Source organism: Scardinius erythrophthalmus (genome assembly GCF_964197995.2).
Source record: "Scardinius erythrophthalmus genome assembly, chromosome: 16".
Taxonomy (NCBI): Eukaryota; Metazoa; Chordata; class Actinopteri; order Cypriniformes; family Leuciscidae; genus Scardinius; species Scardinius erythrophthalmus.
Window position 1 is genome coordinate 21,450,263 of NC_138236.1, and position 20,826 is coordinate 21,471,088.

At 34.9% G+C, this 20,826-nt stretch overlaps 1 protein-coding gene across 1 annotated transcript in view; it reads right to left on the minus strand.

Moving 5' to 3' along the window:
- Positions 1-2,081: 2,081 nt before the first annotated feature.
- ephb6 (eph receptor B6) overlaps positions 2,082-20,826 on the minus strand; it is a 52,050-nt gene continuing 33,305 nt past the window's right edge. The window contains exons 6-19 of the mRNA XM_081388135.1: positions 18,305-18,460; positions 17,264-17,535; positions 15,291-15,372; positions 14,320-14,444; positions 12,920-13,082; positions 12,041-12,155; positions 11,683-11,738; positions 9,332-9,448; positions 8,923-9,170; positions 7,720-7,938; positions 7,384-7,533; positions 5,947-6,131; positions 5,705-5,860; positions 2,082-3,684 (exon numbers count right to left, since the gene is read on the minus strand). Of these exons, the coding sequence (XP_081244261.1) occupies positions 3,579-3,684; positions 5,705-5,860; positions 5,947-6,131; positions 7,384-7,533; positions 7,720-7,938; positions 8,923-9,170; positions 9,332-9,448; positions 11,683-11,738; positions 12,041-12,155; positions 12,920-13,082; positions 14,320-14,444; positions 15,291-15,372; positions 17,264-17,535; positions 18,305-18,460 (2,150 nt within the window). The 3' untranslated portion in view covers positions 2,082-3,578. The remainder of the gene's footprint in view (positions 3,685-5,704; positions 5,861-5,946; positions 6,132-7,383; positions 7,534-7,719; positions 7,939-8,922; positions 9,171-9,331; positions 9,449-11,682; positions 11,739-12,040; positions 12,156-12,919; positions 13,083-14,319; positions 14,445-15,290; positions 15,373-17,263; positions 17,536-18,304; positions 18,461-20,826) is intronic.

A 20,826-nucleotide genomic window follows, 5' to 3' on the forward strand; every position in this document is an offset into this window, starting at 1 on the left:
TACTGTTTTAACCATCGAGTAGGCCTAATTACATAAATATTTCGTTTGTTTTTCGGTATATAATTTCACCGGTAACATTTATGACCAAAAATTACTTTCGAGTTAATCTAAAAATATTTCCTTTTTCCACATAAAATCTTTATTTGATATTATTTTATTAAATAATTGGTCTTGAGTTCAGGTGAAGATTTTTACATGATGTAAATAGTCACGTGACCAGTTTAATTCCAGTTTGTCCCTCTCAATGTTGCAGCAATAGATTACCAATGTTTGATTATGTAGTTTCCTACTGGTTACAATTGTGTCCATAAAGCACACTTTTACTAAAATTTTTTTTAAACGTTTTTAGCATGCAGATAAAATTTGGGATTAAGCGGACATTATAGGCAAAAACAACATCAGAGAGTGGATGTGTAATAAAGGGTCATTTAAGGCATAATACATAGTGGTCAAACACTAGAGACGTAAAAAAAACAAGGCCTAATTGTATGTTTACATCACAAAGAAGAAATAAGTGTTTTGGTTAACCAAGAGAACAGTGTCAGTAGGGACATAAATGAAACCTGATATATTTTGTATATCAACTTTGAATGTATACATTTGTAAAGGGTTTTACATTTGGCTAAATGCTATCGATTAACGTAAATAATATGTTTCAGATGAGTTTTGATAGTGCAAAAGACAATTGTTTGATGGTCAGGTACATGAGTCATAATGGTTGGTCAATAGTGTTTTAAATGGCTTGTGTAAAGGGCTCAAAAACGCATTATGGGATACTATCTATAGAATGTTAGTTGGACCGCATGTTGTGAAGTAATGGATGTTATTTTTTTCTTCCTCCAGTTAACTTAGTCATGTGTTGTTTTGCATTAAAAAAGCACATATTTGCTGGATGTTATTTTGGAGGTTCAGAACGGCCTGGTAAGCAAGGCATGTGTTTTACTTTGACTGCTTTTGGGAGTTACAACTGTTGTTTTTTATGTTGAGATGTTGTAAGATTTCTGTGTGCAAATTATTGTGATTTCATCCTGCCTACCACAAATGTTTGCAAACAACTTATTTTGTTGCATTGATTTAATGAACAGTTTCAGTTAAGTTCAATAAGGTCAAAGTGTAGCATGAATCTAGAGTTTTGGTTATTTTTGCATTTAAGTCTTTGCAGGATGCTTTTCACAAATCTATATGCTACAATATGTGCGACATTTCGAATAATCATCTATAATTTACAGTGTAGGACTTCAGCAACAAAAACAAGTGGGTGCATGCTTTTGTTTTGCAACATATAGAGATAGTACAGTATGAACTATCATAAGGACTTAAAAAACTCTACTGTCACTTTTAATCAGTTTATTATGGAAGCATATTTCCACCACGGAATAAAAAAATACAAAAGGTAATAGAGAATCAATTCTGAGAAATAAAGTCACAATAGCGAGAAATTGCAAGGAAAAAAAGTAGGAATTGTGAGATTAAAGAGTCGCAATTACATTTTTTACTTTATATTCAGTGGCAGAAACAAGCTTCCATAGTTTAATGCATCCTTGCTGAATAAGTTTTAATTTCTTTAAAAAAAAAAACCTGCATGTTTAACCCACTTTCAGTTAAGGTAGTTTACTTGTGTATGTGTGAATTTTGTGTCCATTACCCCTATCAGATCATACTCCGATCTCATTCTTAGTATGTCATCCACATCCAGGTAAAGCTGACACACACTGATCGGTGTCTGATAGCTGTCATATTGCTGACCCTGTGCTGTTTATGGGAAACAAGAGGGACATTTCAGCAGCGTTATGAGAACAGACTTTTTTGAGCTTGAAGATAATCCAAACAAATTCAATAGTCATCTTTAAACAAAATCATATATATTTTACAAAATTGAACAGTAGTGGAACAGTGGTGAACAACTGTACAATCAAACAGATTCAAATATACATGATCATACACTCCCTTTTTACATATTTCTTTACAGATGAATCCATTCACACGCACAAACACAATTTGATTTACTTCAGCAGCACTAAACGGTTCCATCCGTAATGTAAATGTGTCTCTCTCTCTCTCTCTCTCTCTCTCTCTCTCTCTCTCTCTCTCTCACACACACACACACACACACACACACACACACACACACACACACACACACACACACACACGGAGCACATCTCTCGCTTTCACTTCAGCCAGTAATTGTAGATCACATTTACTGCAACACCTACTTCACAATGCTCATATATATTACAGTGTCTCTTAATGCTACATCATTTGCGGGGTGTAGAAAAACACACCTGCTAGTGGACAGGACTAGGATGGGTGAAGGCAATGGCCTCACAGTAGCACAGATGTGCCTTTGTATGTGAAATGATTGTCACAGGTGAGAAGATAGAACGTCACAGGTCTTAGTCATAGGTAAGCAGTGAACTACTGTGGCCTTGTGTATGCTTTATATTCGCAAAATGCAAAAACCTCACTGTTTGTCTCTGAATAACTTACTGTAAATACTGTATGATATTATACAGCCATACATTTAGCATAGAGTGCAACATTTCTTTTTCTAAATGTCTTATTTTTGTATAATACTTTTGTTTTCCAGTAAAAATAGCACCCATAACACAAAATGGATTGACTCATTTGCATTTTTTTTCAGTATATAATGAGAAAATATTGTTTCTATATTGTATCTATTCATTTTTTTGAATAGATAAAGAAATTAATACTTGTTCAGCAAAGACACCTTAAATTGATCAAACCAGTTACAGTATAGAGATTTATAATGTTTCAAAAGATTGCTATTTCAAATAAATGCTGCTCTTTTGACCTTTTGATTCATCAAAGAATCCTCAAAAATGTGTCACGGTTTCCTCAAAAATAGGAAGTAGCACAACTGTTTTCAACATTGATAATAATAATAAATGTTTCTTGAGCAGCGAATCAGCATATTAGAATGATTTCTGAAGGATCATGTGACACTGAAGACTGTATCACAGGAATAAAATACATTTTAAAATATGTTAAAATATAAAATAGTTATTTTATATTTTAATAATATTTTACATTATTCATTTTTGTAATGCATTTTTTGATAAATGCAGTCCTTGTGAGCTTAATGTTTCAAAAACATTAAAAGATCGTACAGAACCCAAACTTTTGAATGGTAGTGTATTTTCTGAAAGGAATATTTACACATTTCTTTTTTTTTTAAAAAGGGGTAAAAATAATTGACAAGCTGTCAAAATATATATTTTTTAAAATATATTTTTCCTGGAAAACAATGCAAAATACTGATTGTGAAGGAGCTTTCTCTTTGTGAGCTTTGTGTTCTTAAGGCGCAAGTTCATACTGAATGGCATCAAGTAATGAACTGATAAGTAAGAAAGTGAGAGGTAGTGTAACACTGAAGGAGTAAGCAAAAGAAGAATGTGGAAGACAACAGTTCAGCAAGGGGTGGAACAGATGGGCGAATAATTCATAAAACTCTCCTTTCACTCAAGGCTCTTTTTGTCGTCCTCGTCTCTATTCCAGTGTTCTTGTGGGATAGATCTCCCAGCATGCACTGCTGTGTCAACACGATGTAGGAAGCATTAGACCTCCACATGTCCCTGAGTGAGGTGTGTCCTGAGCTGCTTCGCTGCGTTTACGATCTTCCGCTGATGACCGAGAAGATTCACTCCGAGAGCCTGAACATCCCTGAGTGATAAAGAGAGAAACATGAAAAGTTAAACTTAAAACGTTTTTTTTATGTATAGATTTTATTATATTACTCTTGTCCCAGATCCATACATTTAATCTTAAAATATGAATAAAATAATTTTGTATTTATTTTATTAATATATAAGACTAATTACCTTTTAGAAACTAATATAAACAAAGAATGGAAATAAAATACACCAATATTTCATTTTTTTAAGAGAAATTAATACTCTAATTCAGCAAGAACATATTAAATTAATCAGAAGTGACAGTAAAGACATTTATAAAGCTAGAAAAGATTTTCAATTAATTTAAAGAATACTGAAGAAGAATTGAATCATGGTTTACACAAAAATATTAAGCAAAACAGTTGATTTCAACATTGATAATAACAGTAATAAGACAAAATGCACCAAATCAGCATAACAGAATCATTTCTGAAGGATCATGAGACACTGAAGACTGGAGTAATGATGCTGAAATTATTCATAACTGACTGTGTTTACGCGAATTCTCGCCAAGACCGGCTTTTTGACATTATTTTGGGAACACTTAATTTTATTGTCATTGTCACATATGTTGCATGTAGCTACTATAGTAATAACTACAAATGACGCATAATTACATGCAACTAACTCTAAACCAAAAACTAATCCTAACCCTACAGTAAGTACAAGTAGTTACTTGATACTACGGGAATGAGTAAAATTATGTGCAATACACTCAATCCCACGCTGAAATTCAAGCCCTGTAACACCAACAATTTTCATCTGGAGCAAATTATGAGTGAGTGAGGGGAAACAAGTTTGTGTGGCAACTGCTGAAATCCACCTGCATTAGGCAGGCTTTAATTTCAAACCCAGAATATATACACACACAGTATATATATATATATATATATATATATATATATATATATATATATATATATATATATATATATATATATATATATATATATATATACACTATATATATATAAAATTATAATAATAATTGCCCAAAGCTATGCACTTGTTTACCAAAGAGACAGGGATGAAATATGAGATGTAATGTGTAATAAAGAAGAAGAAAAAAGAAAATATGATTCACTTGGGTGTATTTACAATGCATAAATGCTAGCTGTGACATTAGCTAAAAAAAGGTGTTACAAAAGTCCAAAAGTGTTACAAATGTCCATCACAGAATGCTATTAAACAAAATAAATAAATAAATATAGCTGCAAACAGCAATTATCGGGGCCAAGCACAAAGAAGAAGATAAGACATACCAACATGGCTGAAAGTTTCAGACAAAGTTTCAAACTGCAACAATAAGCAATTGAGCGATGAGCAATAAAATATGATTTAATGGTTTATCACTTTTGACCAATAGGTGGCGCAATTACGAAATTTATGTGGTGTGGTCAGAGTGAGGTGACAATGACACATACAAGTTTGGTGTCAATATGTCAAGGCATTGTAGAGATAAAGCCTGAATAGTCATTTTGGCATCATGCCTCAACTTTGCTGCAGTGGTATACAAAAACAGTTTTGTCTATCGACACGAAATCCATAACTTTTAGTCGGTACGGTCTGGAGATGAGATGATACGATTCCATTCTGGTGAAAATCTGACAAACGGTCTAGAGGAAGTTCGAAACAGTAGGTTTTAAAAGAAAATAAAGATGGCGGACAGGAAGTTTGCCTGACTATGGCAAAATTGGTATCTATTGGTGGTGTTGCCCAGAAACTAGACGTCCATGGCGGACGAAGAAACGGAAGAAGAATAATAAGAATGCCAATGGATGCAATAGGTGCCTCCGCACCTTCAGTGCTTGGCCCCTAATAAAAATAATAAGAACGCCAACAGATACAATTGGTGCCTCCGCACCTTTGGTGTTTGGCCCCTAATTAGAGATGGTGGTAAGGGCACTGAAATGAAGGCCACAAAAAATGAAGCAAAATTGAACATTCTCCAGACAGATATGTAATATGTTGGACATTGTAAGTGGTGTGAAAAGTGTGTTTAAACTTACTCCATAGTGAGCATGCTGACACTTTCCAGACTGTGGTACTGTGCTCTCTCAAACGCATCCCTATACCTGTCCATCTTTAGAGCTGTTAGCCAATCACCGACTGTTGACACTGATGAGAGGTCAGTAGGGGTGGGGCTTAAGAGTGGCTGGGTGGGACTAAGAAAGAGGAGAATATTGTAAAAGATAAAACACAATGTTTCCATAGTAATGAAAAGTGCTAAATGTAGTTTTGAGCATCTCACCGGCTGTGTTCTGCCTTTAGGGAGGCAGGGTGGCGAATGAGACGGTCAAGGGATGACAGGAGAGAGTCAAAGCCTGGCCGGTCCTGCCTGTCGGCCTGCCAGCACTGCAGCATTAGAGAGTGAAGAGCCGGGGGACAACCGTTCGGAGCAGGTAAACGGTACTGATCGACCACTGCCTTCATCACCTAGAGAGGGGAGTTAGGGAAACATTGTATGAGTCACAGAGAAATACAAAAAAAGGAATGGACAATGATTTTGAGGAAAGAGGAACTGAAAACCAGCAAGAACTGCAAAAAAAAAGAGAAATCAGATGAGAAATAAAACTCATTTAGTAAGGTGTTATGGAAATACTTGGTAACAGAGTGCAACAATGCAAAACAAATATGATTCATTTCCCCTCATAGGAAATATCAGTTTACATTTCCAAACATTCCTAAATTAACCAAAAAGTGCTTAACACAGTAGAACTAACAGTCATATGACAAGCTCAGATAATTACAAACCAATCACCAGAACAAATCACAGTGAAGAAGACTTGCATGTAGCTACTATAGTAATAACTATAAAAGATGTGTGATTGAGGTAGTAACATGTGTGATTGAGGTAGTAATAGAAGTACTAAAGATTCTATGCTCAAAAGAACCACCGTAGAGACAGTGATAGTGTTGGAAGACTATAGAGCCGCCCTCGGGGTGAGTTAGTATTAATGATCCTATGTCGGACCAGCGTACACCTGAGAAGGACGGTGAGAGTGTATAGATGCAAAAGACCTGTGTGCTCATGTGTGATTGAGGTAGTGATAGTAGCTTCTTGACGGGACGCCGTCACCTTACTTCAGGGAAGTATTGTATTGTATTGCAAGTATTCAGGTAATTCAGGGAATCTAGAGCACTAGACAGACGCCAACCACTGAAACGTATCCCAGTACCTGAGTGACTCATCATATACATAAACAGAGAGAAGTAGTAGTACCTTTAAACATTCAAATACTTTTTTGCTGCAAATTAAAGGCTTTGTGTTAGTCACCTTGGTTCATGTCTTAAAGCTCTTTATTGAATAATCCTTTGAAATCCCCATGAAGAAAAAGACTGGGGAAAATAACTCTGGAATTAAAACAGCTGAAAAAATAGTCATTAAATGTTGTATTTTGGTTGACATGTGAATGCGCACCGATTGAGGTCATGAAATTTCTAGCTGCCTGTAAACTTCTCTAAAAAAATACACTAAAATCCGCTTAATGTCACACGCTCACAGTACTGCTGAAAACTTTAAATCCAAAGCAGTGAACTGCACACACACACTGTGTACTGTGGGTTGTTTATGCAACTGCTCATCAAACAGTCTAATAACTCCCTCTAGTGTACATTTTGTTTATATAATTGCTTTGTGACTGCATGGGATAAAAGCAAATGTGACTGTAAAATCTATAATGCTCACCTCTTGGTTGCTCATGTCCCAGTATGGACGTTCTCCATATGACATGACCTCCCACATGAGTATCCCAAAACTCCAGACATCACTCGCTGAACTGAATTTACGATGCTGGAAAGCTTCAGGAGCTGTCCACCGCACAGGGATCTTACTCCCCTGAAAGACAGAGACAGTAATTGGAGCAAACGCAATGACAGCGCTAATTAACAAAGATGTCTAGACCTAAAAACAGACACACCACTGCAAGGAATTGAAAATGAAAGGAATTCCCACACATCCACACTTTTGAACATTTAATAGTGTTTTGTATTGCACATTTACAGAAATCTTCCCATAACGCACCAGTGAAGCAGTGTAGGTGGGCATGTTGTGGTCCAGACCCCTCATTAAACGTGACAGGCCGAAGTCAGACACCTTACAAACCAGGTTTGAATTCACCAGAACATTCCGGGCAGCAAGGTCTCGATGGACGAAATTCCGCTCCGAAAGGTAGCGCATTCCAGCTCCAACACCTCTCACCATGCCTACAAGCTGCAACACGCTGAACTGATCCTCATTTTCCTTTAAAAAATTACAAATAATTACAAATATATAATACTGTATTTTTAACATTTTTAATTTTCATAATTTCTTATTAATGTAATTTTTAATTAGTATATATATATATATATATATATATATATATATGTTTAATTTATAAGAATCAATATTATTAGTAGTAGTACTAGAATTATTTTGTACAATTTTTTTCTTACCCACAGAAAAGCATCCATTTTCCATAAATTGTGATCATTTAATTTAAAGTTCCCCTGCAGTCAATAATTTTAACTCTTAAAACTAAATTAAAATGACAAATTAAAAAAAAAAATTCCTGTGAAAATAATTTATTCATGTCTTAAAATCGCTTGAATGGAACTCTACACCCATGCTTGATTTAGTATACGTGTATCCATGAATATGCAAATTAGTCTCCGCCTCCACTCAATCACATAAGATCAGCTCAGACTACCTGATCTACTCTGTCAACTTTACTGTAGTAAAGGCTACACAATGGGCAAGAGGAAATGTTGGTTTCATTCAGCCATATTCCAGAAGTGGAAGAGTGAATTATACAGGCTTGTCTACAAGTCGATGTATCAGAATGTAATGCGTTTTATCTATAGCTCTCTACACCATCGGACACATAACGGCAATTGATATGATTAGCCTTTTGCTTGACTACATCACCAAACAGCTAATAATGTGTTGCTGATGTTACACAAACCATGTTCCCGTTCGCCATCTCAGAGTCAGAGTCCTTCTTCTAAAAATCCCTCCAAAAATGCCACTTTTTCTTACCCTTAGAAAGGCATCTAAGGGTCATTCTTCATAAACTATTTGATAATTTAACTTCCATCTTGTCATATTTTAAATATAATATAACAATATAGTTCATTTATATATATATATATATATATATATATATATATATATATATATATATATATATATATATATATATATATATATATAAAAAACTGAATATAACATCTTGTCACTTCTTACCCTGAGAAAGGCATCCAGAGGGCCGTTCTCCATGAACTCTGTGATAAGACGTTCAGGAGGGGAGCGTGTGATCACACCTTCTAGTTTCAGCACATTGGGGTGGTCAAACTGGCCAAGGACTCCTGCCTCACTGAGAAACACATTCTTCTCACGGTCTGTCACTCCCCAACGCAAAGTCTTAACCGCAACCAACACCTCTCTACGACCTAGTGGCCTGTACCGGCCACGGGACACCTCCCCAAACTGAGCTAGAAAGAAAAATCCAGTCATTAGATTGTTCTATTTCAAACAGACATTTAAACATATAAAGCCATAGAATCCATAATGCTTGTTTTATCTGATTTATATGCTGTATGTCAAGTTAATGCTATCTTGACACTGGAAAAGTAACTTTAACACATGTACTAACCAGCACCAATGACCTCTTCGATCTTAAGGTGAGCAGGGTCGATTTCTCGTGCAAATTCTTTGACTGCCTCACTGGGGTCTTCGTAAGTGGAGGGATCCACGTAATATTTCACCCCACCTGAATGAAAAAAACTCCACATTACACAGTTTCACCCAGTTGAGCTGTCTTAACTGAAAGCAACTTGCACTGATATATTTTACAATATATCAGTGTCATTGTTTTGTCTCAAGATGCACAGCAGTAATGTTTTTTTCTAAGGCACGTTTGTAAAAGTCTTAATTTAACTAAGGAATAATCCTGGCTTAATCTAAGCCCTGTCTGTTAAACCAGGCCCAGAAATGATAAATTATACAAGTTAGTAAAAATTTACCACAATAAATCATGATAAAATCTAGTAAGGGTGGTCATAAATAGTTTAAAAAGCTTTCTAATAAATGTTGGCACAAGATGATGTTTTCTCTTCTTTTCATCAGTCTTTTTAGTTTATGGCTGTTCTATGTCATGTTTGACTTTCTCTATAGCGTTTTAAAGTGTTAAATTCTCAATAGGATTCAAATGGGTCGCACATTTTATCATCGATGTCACGAAGGGCTCGCGGAAATCTTATCGCACTTTTGAGGTGTGATGAGATTCAGAGTACACTGTAAAAAAAAGTTGCTGCCTTAAATTTTGTAAGTACAATCCACTTGGTTGTTTAAGTCAATTCAACTTAAATTACATGAAACTGACTAAATAAAAATTAGTTCAATCTTTTTAACTTATTAAAAAAGTTGAAAATTGCTTAACTTATTTTGATGAGTTAAAGCAATGTAAAAACATATGTTATCAAAACTTATTGATCATATACTGTTTTACAGTGAATTTATACAGTGATTTGCGTGCCATTCATGCACAAATAAATAAACCGGGCTTTAGTCAGGTTGCGCTGATTATCTTTTCAGTTCGTATGGGAACTTACCGCTTATAAAAGCCCTGAAAGTGGGCGTGTGCAATGTATTTAATTATTTAATATCGTAACTCTATATGTTTTCATTTCCAATAACTATGGTATAAATATTTATTTAGTACTTGACAGTTTTGGTTATTTAGGGGTTGAGCGGAGTTCTTGCTGCAGCGCGAACACGCACCGTCAGTCAATGATGGGCGGGAAAAGGTAGAATGATAGAAGTGCTAATGCATGGTATGTAGCCTATCAATTACAACAAAGAATCGCGAGTTTACACAACATCATTGGACACACAGTTAAAGGGGAAGCTAACATGACAGTAGACTATGGAGTTTCGAAGCAAAAAAAAAACAAACAAGTGGGTACACGCAAATATTGATCCGTAGAAGTCTTAATACGCAAACAGCCCAGGGCAAAAAGTAAGCATACGGCAGAGCTGGTAAGTCCCGCCCATCCGTAAAACCCCAAGTGGACCTCTAGGTTGAAAAATCGTCAATGCAAGTGAATGGGAGAAAATAATTATTTTCTGGTCCCGTTTGAATTGTGCCATGAATGTGAACATATGTTGTCTGTGAATTTTTTATATAACTTTTCGTGTAAAGAATGCAACAATTTAGCGGGTAGAAGTTTGATACGGTTAGACTTTGTGTGAGAGCACTTTGTATAGGCTACAACTCTTCGCTGCTTTCGATGCGTTTGAAACGTCACCACCATTCGCACACGGACACTAGCTCACGGATCCCGCTAAACATGGCTGTGTCTTTGGTGCACTTCACCGCCTTCTTTCAGGGAGAGGACAAAATCGTTGAGGTTGACGAAAACCACGGGTAAGTCAACTTTATGGGGTGACGTCACATAGGCGACATGTAGTCTTTCTCGTTATGTCTTTTCCACAACTGCTAGCTGAAGAATCATACCATATACTGTCAAACTCGTAACATGAAACGTTATATAAAAAATTCACAGACAACATATGTTCACATTCATGGCACAATTCAAACGGGACCAGAAAATAATTATTTTCTCCCATTCACTTGCATTGACGATTTTTCAACCTAGAGGTCCAGTTGGGGTTTTACGGATGGGCGGGACTTACCAGCTCTATACGTGCGCATGGCCCCGACTACACTGGTTTTCACCCTTCTAATGACTGGTTCTGTCACAGACATTCTGCCAGTCTGCTCAAGTTTTCAGACTGACAAGCTCTACACTTGTGGTGTAGACTTTACTAAAACACAGTTGTTACATAATAGCAATAATTACAAAGTAGTCTGAATACAGCCCACTTTAATAGATGAAGTGAAAATGTGTTTTTTCTCTTCATTCATATATATGAAGTGACTGTTGGAGAACAGAAAGCAAAGTATTCACTTTAGTTCACTGGTACAAGACATAAAGCTCTCACCTCTGTTGCTCATATATCTCTGAAGTCTGTCACTATAAGGGCTCTCTCTCCTTTTACTAGAGGAAAAAGACCAAATAACTGTTATGTTCTTTTGTAATTTGATATGCAATAAACAACCCTTTTTTATCTAACATATATGTGAGATATAAATGTATAATGGATAAATTTATGTATAAATATGTGTGTGTACAGTATATACACAGATACAAACACAGACATACAATATATATCAATTTAATGATATATATACGCATATATTTATGAAACACAAACTGTTATGTTAGATGCGATTAATCGCGACAGCACTAATACAAATATCTTACACAATAGCTGAGATCAAGGGTTTTAATGTACATACCTTCGAAACACAAAGACAATGATGATCGCTATCACAACCAATAGAAATGCTGCTCCGCCCATTACTGATCCGATCATTAGGGGCAGGCGATTTTGAATCTGTTTAGACTGTTCCTCTACAAAGAGAAAAATGGCAATACCAAAATAATAATAAAAAATAATAATAACTGAAAATATAATTTTGTAAAATAATATTTCATTATATTAACACACAAAAAGATATTTAAAGTAAACATTTCTTATTATTATCATGGTCAAAGCTGAAAATATTTTTGTGGAAACTTTTCAGGATTCTTTGATGAATAGAAATTTCAAAAGAACCGCATTTATGTGAAATAGAAATCTTTTGTAACAACATAAAAGTCTTTGCAGTCACTTTTAATCAATTTAAAATTGATGAATAAAAGTATTAATTAAAAAAAAGATTAAATTAGTTCTTAAATATATGCAGATGATAACTTTAGGATGTAAAATTTGCTATATTTACTGACAATTGCTTAAATTTGTGGGCACTTTAAATGAATAATATAGGCTAAGTCAAAAGGAGTTCATATGAATTCTCTGAGTTAGTGTATATTTACCTAGGCATAGGTCATGTGTTTACTAAACAAGAAGCATTTCGTACTGAAGCCATAGAAAAGAAAAATTGCATCTATTTTTTGTACTGAAATTATTATACTCAGACTGAAAAATGAAAAGAAATGAACTCTGAAGAGCATAATCGGTAATTATCCTGTAAGGGGCAATTTTACTAAATACACAGCTAGAAGACACCGTTGTTACTGAGACTGCAAATTTAATAGCTTATGAGTAAGCTTGCATATATCCTAGCTAGAATGATAAATTAAGTGTGACATAACACGTTATATTTTTGGCCTACCCATTGCTAGAGTGCTGAAGTAAATAGTGTGGCTGTAGGGTCCGTAGCCTCTCTCATTTCGAGCACGGATCTGGAAGGCGTAGATGGAGCCTGGAATCAGACCTCCAACTGTCACTGTGTTGGTTTCACTGAAGACGCTCATAGCGCTGTCCTCGTCAGACCCCTGCCAGAGAGAGAAAGCACCATCTCTGTGACAATAAAGCACCATCTGTTCGCTGAAGTTATTTACACATCATCATACACAACGTTTTATATTGATGTAAAGGGATAGTTCAACAATTTTTTTTTAATTATGGTATCATTTACTCATGTCGTTTCCAGTTCTATTTCAATATTATGTGCTTTTTGCCATTTCTAATATTTCTATTTAGCTTTAATTTTTTTTATATATAATTTTAGTACTTGAGCTTGTTTCAGTTAGTTGCCAAGGCAAAATTAAACGTTTTAATTAACGATTAATCGCATCTAACAAAAGTTTTTGTTTACATAATATTTGTGTATATATACATATTATTATATTTATATATATTATATATATTTCTCTTTGTGTGTGTGCATGTCTGTGTATATATTTATATATATATACACACACACATACATTTATACACACAAAAACACATACATACAGTATATATATATATATGTGTATATATGTACATATATGTATATATATATGTATATATGTGTATATATATATATATATATATATATATATATATATATATATATATATATATATATATATTAGGGGCTGTCAAAAGATTAATCACGAATAATTGCATCCAAAATAAAAGTTTGTGTTTAAATAATATGTGTGTGTACTGTGTATAATTAAATTTGTATATATAAATACACACACATGCTTGTATATATTTGAGAAAAATTTGTAATTAATATATAAAATAATTATATTTATATATAATATAAATTATATATAAATACATATACAGTATGTATGCAAATATTTCTTAAATATATACATGCATGTGTGTGTATTTATATATACAAAATAATTATACACAGTACACACACATATATTTTGTAAACACACACTTTTATTTTGGATGCGATTAATCGCGATTAATCTTTTGACAGCCCTAATATATATATATATATATATATATATATATATATATATATATACATACAGACAATATATATAAATATAATAATATGTATATTTACACAGATATATTATGTTAACAAAAACCTTTATTTTAGATGTGATTAATCGTGATTAATCGATTTGAATATTATTAGTGTTTTAAGTAATATTAATATTTAATTTAATTTCAGCTTTATTTCAATGAACAAAAACTTCATAGTGTTAGTTTTAATTAACAACATAATCTCCGGTTATGGGGGGTGATTATGAATTTTGCATAAATAACAGTAATGACCTTATCGTAGTATCGGAGCTGGTATTCCAGGATGTCTCCATTGGGCCGGTCAGGCTGAGGCCAGGACAGCGTGATGGAGTCTTGGAATCTGCTCAGCTGGTGCAGCATGGGAACCTCAGAAGGCACTGAGAGAAGAACATGTAATTATAAGAGTGACCACATGGTGGCTCATCACTTTACAATAGGCAGCCTACTTTTCCACTGCTCTGAATGAATATTCAATGCCTTCCTCATTATAAAGAGAAAGAGCATTATAGAGCGATAATACACACGTGGATTCACATGTAGGTCCAAATAAGCCATTTACATCATGCTTTGGTGCATGTTTGACGGTTAGTTAGACATTGCTGAAGCCTCATCCGTGTTAACGAGGTCATGAGTTAACCATTCTCCTCTCCAACCCTGTTCCAGCCCCCGACCCCCTTAGTCTCAACCAATGTCTGTTAATCAGTCATGTGGAAGCGCTTGTAAAGGTGACTCAATCAGCAGCACCCAAAGCATAAATAATGGTTAAGTTACATAAACTCGTCATATACAGGTCTGCAGAATTCATCTGAGCTTGAATTACTACTAAAGATAGAAAACGAAGAGAGAGAGACAGCGAGAGAGGGACATCTGAATTGCACCGTTTGTTTCCAAAGTTTCTGTGGGCTGCCACATTGATTATCCTCCCTCCATTTTTCATCTCTTTCCGTCTCTCTTGCTGCTTTCTTGACCATTATATGAGATGACAGCCTATCGTGACCCAAAGCCACCTGGGTCCAGATAGCAGAGGATGAAATATTATGAAGGGAAAGAGTTTTAGATGGAAAGAGCTGTGACCGTGAGGAGAGGAAGCAGAAAGAGAGAGGTGGAGGATGTCTAGACATAGCGATGGTTGGAGACAGACGAAGTAAGACATAGATACACTGTGTAAACAGTTTGGTGCACACGCGCACTGCGGATGGTCCCAGCTTACATGCTCTTCATACCTGATTGGCTGGTGGTGAAATTGATGCTGCCGAACTGAGGTGGAAAAGGGCTCAGCGCGGACACTTCATTTATAGCTTGAACCTGTCAAATCATACACAGCTCACTGCAACAACGCTCTTACATGCACATAAGCAGCATTAAGGCATAATAATGAGTTATACTTATAAAGACACTTATACTTTGTCTTTACAATTTCTGTATAGGAACATGTAATACCGTTCAAAAGTTTGAGGTTGGTACGATTATTATTTTTATTTTTTTTTTCAACTTTTTTTATTAAGTAGAATCTTTAACTTTTTACTGGTACGATTTTTAAATGTTTATTGAAAGACGTTTCTTATGCTCACCAAGGCTGAATTTATTTGATCAAAAATACAGTGAAAACAGTAATATTGTGAAATATTATTACAATTTAAATAGGTATTTTGTATTTTAATATATTTGAAAATATAATTTATTCTTGTGATAGTCAAGCAGAATTTTCAGCATCATTACTCTAGTCTTCAGTGTCACATGATCCTTCAGAAATTAAGCTAATATGATGATTTGGTGCTCAAGTTACATTTCTTACTAATAACAGAGAAGAAAACAGCTGTGCTGTTTTGATAAATAGAAAGTGCAAAAGAACAGTATTTATTTGAATAGAAATATAATTTTTTTGTAAATGCATTTACTGTCACTTTTGATCAATGTAATGCATCCTTGCTGAACAACAACAAAAAAGCACTGACCACGAACTTTTGAATGGTATTAGCTATGAAAAACAAACTATTAAACATGCATGCTATTATTGTTATAAAATCATTAATTTAAGAAGCAATGATCAGTAGAAGGGAAGTTCACAGCAAAACAATGACAAAGAACACAAGAAATTTTTTACATGATTCATAAAACAGCAAAAATATTAAATCAAATATATCAAATATAAAAAATATCAAACAATAGTTTGTGACAACTTGTCTGGGTCTCTCCTATATCATGCTCCCATTTAACCCTCTTGGCCTCTTCATTTGTGAAAACACAGAAAGGGTAAAAAAAAAAAAAAAAAAAAAGTCACACTTCTCTGCTTTGTGGTCAAAAATGACCGACATAAGAAATTAATGAAAAATACGAAAAAATATGAAAACTCAGAGAATCTTTTGGTGGTACAAAATACAATCAGCGACAAAAAAAGTGCACAGCAATGAAGAATTATCGCTATCCATTCCTTATTTTGTTAGATTTTTTAATGATCAAATACTGAGTAACAAAAATGCTTCCATGTGTTCCCTTTCTAACAAGATTTTAGTGTTTGATTGAAAACATAATGCAAAAACGGATACTTATCTAACAAAAAATATCTAAACCTTGACAAAAAGTAGACTTTACAATGTCTAAATATATATCTAAACGCAAAACTTTAATAATAGAAAATTGATTTTTTTTTTTTTCAAAAACCCAATGGGAATCCAAAAGCCTCTCTGTATATTTATATATGGGGCTATACAAGTGGTTACACGACATTACAGGTTATCACTTAAAATTGTTTATTTTAAAGGCCTTCCCTGTATATTAATTAGAAATATTGCATTTATTGAAAAAAAATTATTCTAATGAAAAAAAACGGCTCATACAATTTTTATAAATATTGCATAGTATCATAAAATGATATCAAAATTCTAAATAATAATTAAAAAATATTATTGAACAGAAAAATGTACAGTGATTTTCTGAAAAAAAAAAAAAGAGTTACATTTCAAGGCTTCGGTCACCTTTGACCGATAAGGAGCCAAGTGTGACCCCTAAACGAAGAGGTCCAGAGTTTATCAGTATGTAAGTGATGTTCACTATGAAATCCAACTGATGGCGCAAGTCAATCCACAAAACATTCCAAAATGTTATCCCTGCTTGTCTCTACTGTACTTCCAGTATGAGACTCCTCAGAATTTTATAGGCTCTGGCTCTATATGAACAAAGTGCTGTATGTAAGTACCTGTATGAGGTAGGTGACCCTAGTGAGCAGGTTTTTGAGGGTGACCCTTGTTTGCTTTAAGCCTGTTTGAGAAGGGGAAAAAGTGACAGTCTCTCCACACCAGGAGCACATGCTGGATGGTGTGCTAGTGGCAGACGGGCAGATTCGGCACACCACCCCATACCACACTTCACTCCGACCCCCCATGTCCCTGGGAGGTCTCCAGCGCAACGAAACCCCACCCTCTGAACTCTCATACTCCCATGATAAAGACACTGGCGCTGACGGAGGGCCTGAGAAAGAAAACCTCTAGTTATTCACAAACACTGTTAGTGCTCACCCGCTGCTGAACCGCCTTAATGATTACCCTCTATAAACCAGAGCAGAATTCAAACTTGAGGAATTTGGGTTGATGACAAATGACTGCCCACAATAAAGAAAAGGAAATCTTTTTAGTTTTTAGAAATGTACTTTGTATTCACATTGGTTTGATATGGTTCTGAAAAACTTGTATACCATTTTCAACTAAATTATTTTTGTATTCATCAAGTAAAAAGTAATATATTTTGCACAGACCTTGAAAAGATCTGTGTACAGATATTCTGATCTGTCTCAAAGTAAAAATATTTTTATTTACAAATAAATGATCAATTAATCAATATCAAGTTCTGGGGGAGTCACACCACATGACACTGTACAACTAATATTGCCTTATAAAAATGTCAAATAAACAAATCATGTCTGAATCATCTGAAAAATTACTTGGTTTGGCAGACAAAAGTTTTTCCAAAACTGATAAGCAATTAACCAGGGGTACAACAGTTTGCCACTGGGGCAGTAAAAGGACATTTTTGAACCTTATTTACCCCTAAAAACTTCATAGTAGGTCTTCAAGGGCACTCTAAGGTACTAATACACATCTTTTAGAGGTAGATAAGGTATAAAGTTGTCCCTTAAAGGGAACTGCCTCAGTGACAGGCTGTTTTTTCAATTTTTCCTGTATAAATGAGGATTGTCTACTCATTGTCTTATCTTCTTACATATAGCTGGTTGCTTTCTTACTTGTGCAGGCGGTGGTGTTGGCATCGGTGGGTGAACGATAGTAGCCACTCCGACACTCGCAAAGTTTAGACCCTTCTGAACTGGTTCTGCTGTTAGCTGGGCACTCAGTGCACGAAACTGAGCCGGCCACTGCTTTATAGGACCCGATTGAGCACGCTGTTGAAAAGAAAGAAAAGCATTACAATTACAGCACAAGATGTACTCAAGCTTTTTGGAAAGTGCCCGATTCCTGCTTTGGAATTCTGTCAATTACACCAGGAACTGGATGCCGAGTACAGAAGGGGTATATAATGATCCAATTGGATGCAATGACTGGCAAATGAAACGTAAACTGTTGCAAAGAGAATTGGAAAATCAATTTGTTTCAAACACACTCAATTAGGGGGTGCAAATTTAATAAGCAAGGCTTATTGTTCTCACAGGCACTTGATTTATTTAGTCGGATGTATAATTACCAAGAAAACAAAGAGAAAAATCATTGTGAGAGGGAAATCGCTCAGCCCGAATTTTGTTATTCTGACAGGATGTAATTTAATGAGAAATCACTTCTAGTTTCATAACATGCCACATGAAATAGACAGCTGAAGCTGCTTGAACCACTCGCCACCCAAAACCAATGCTACAACCTTGTGACCTCTAATTGGCTGTTAATTTGAGTCCTTTACGGGAAACACTGCCTCGTTGGACTGTTGCAATTGGATATAATTATATGCTCTGCAGCTATGAAAAACATCTACCTTTAATTGGAGATCGATTGTGAACCAGCTTGAAGCTCAGCAATGACCTCTATCCTTTCAATTGTGCGGCCACAGAACAAACCACAACAAACGCAATATGGGGTACATCGGGAATCAATATGCTTACATAATCCACAATGAAATGTCCAAGTGCATCAGGCTTATCAAGCAGTACAAATCGCTGAGTCACAGAAGAGCTCATGTTATGACACTTGTGACAGTAATGCTGTGATTTGGTGAAGTGCTTTGTCATGGAAAACCTGTGACAATTTAACGCTTTATCATAATTACGGTTGAGCTAAGAGTTGCCATTTCATCCTTGTCAGCCTTGAAGTCCTAACAAGTCCCCATGTGAATAGACAGGTCAAGCACGGATAACACATTTTGAGCACTTCAGTGACAGAGAGAGAGAGAGAAAGAGAGAGAGAGAGAGAGAGAGAGAGAGAGGGGAAGAAAGAGAAAGAGAGAGAGAGAGAGAGAGAGAGAGAGAGAGAGAGAGAGGGGAAGAAAGAGATTTCAGTTTTCAGCAAGCTAAAAGGATTTTTATGTTCTCGCTTGTCTGTCAGATTTGATATTCGCTCCTAAACACTACTGTGAGAAGTGTGAAAGGACGGATGAAAGATGGGCGTAGTGAGAGAAAAGAAAGAGAGCATTGTCCATCTATCTTTCATGTGGTTGGATTACATTATCCAATGTGTTCTCCTATAGCGGTGACAAAAGACAGGTTTTAGCTACAAACCTTCCTCACTCCTAAGACAATCTCCTACACCTTTCAACATTCTCTCTCTCCTATTCACACTCCCCATTCACCCACTCATCAGCCAATCACAGGTTCTCATTTTTGTCTCTAGTGGCCACTATTTAGCCACAGGGCATTTAGTTTCCTCATAAAAATAATTTAACACATCTATAGCCATTATTAACTGGCCCAGATTTCTTATTAATGAATGAGATGGTATTGATTTGATTCAGTTGTCGATCTGCAGAAGACACAAAAGGTGTTTTTATGACACGCATGGCTGGCATTGGAGTAAGTATAATTGGTAAAAGGTTTCATTTGTTTACAATTAACTACATTAGTTAACAATGAACAACACTCAAATATTGAATCTGTTTATATTATCTTGCACTGTGAACTAGCATGAACATTTTTATTAACTAACACATTCAAAGGTTAATAAATGCTGTGAAAATATGTAGCTCATTAGTTAATTCATTTAATTAGTTAGTTCATGTTAGTTATAGCCTAGTCATTTTTTATCTCAGAGATGTGTCCTATCATGAACAATGATAAACCGACTGTGACCTCTTGAAGAAAAGCCGCTGTATCCATTGTGCAGATTGAAGGGGTTAAGTGTTTTCAAGAGGCTGAAATCACTGTTCTGGCAGTAAATGTTTGAAATATTTAATCATAATTAGGCCTGTCACGATAACAAATTTTGCTGGACGATAAATTGTCCAAGAAATTATCGCGATAAACGATAATATTGTCGTTCTGAGACCATTTTCATTTAATATAATTATAATGGCATAATAATGCAGGTACACCTTTACAACGATCTATAAACTTTTATTTCTAAAGAATATTAAACATTAAAAACGGAAAACATATTAAATATCCAAAAAAATGAACAAAACAACCAAAAACAATAAAAGCAATGGACTCTCAGTGTCTGTTAACAAAATAAATGTATGTTAATAAATAAAATGGATGTAAACAAAATTGCACTTCAAAAAATATTAAACATTAGGCTTTAGACATAAATAGTGATACATTCCATAACA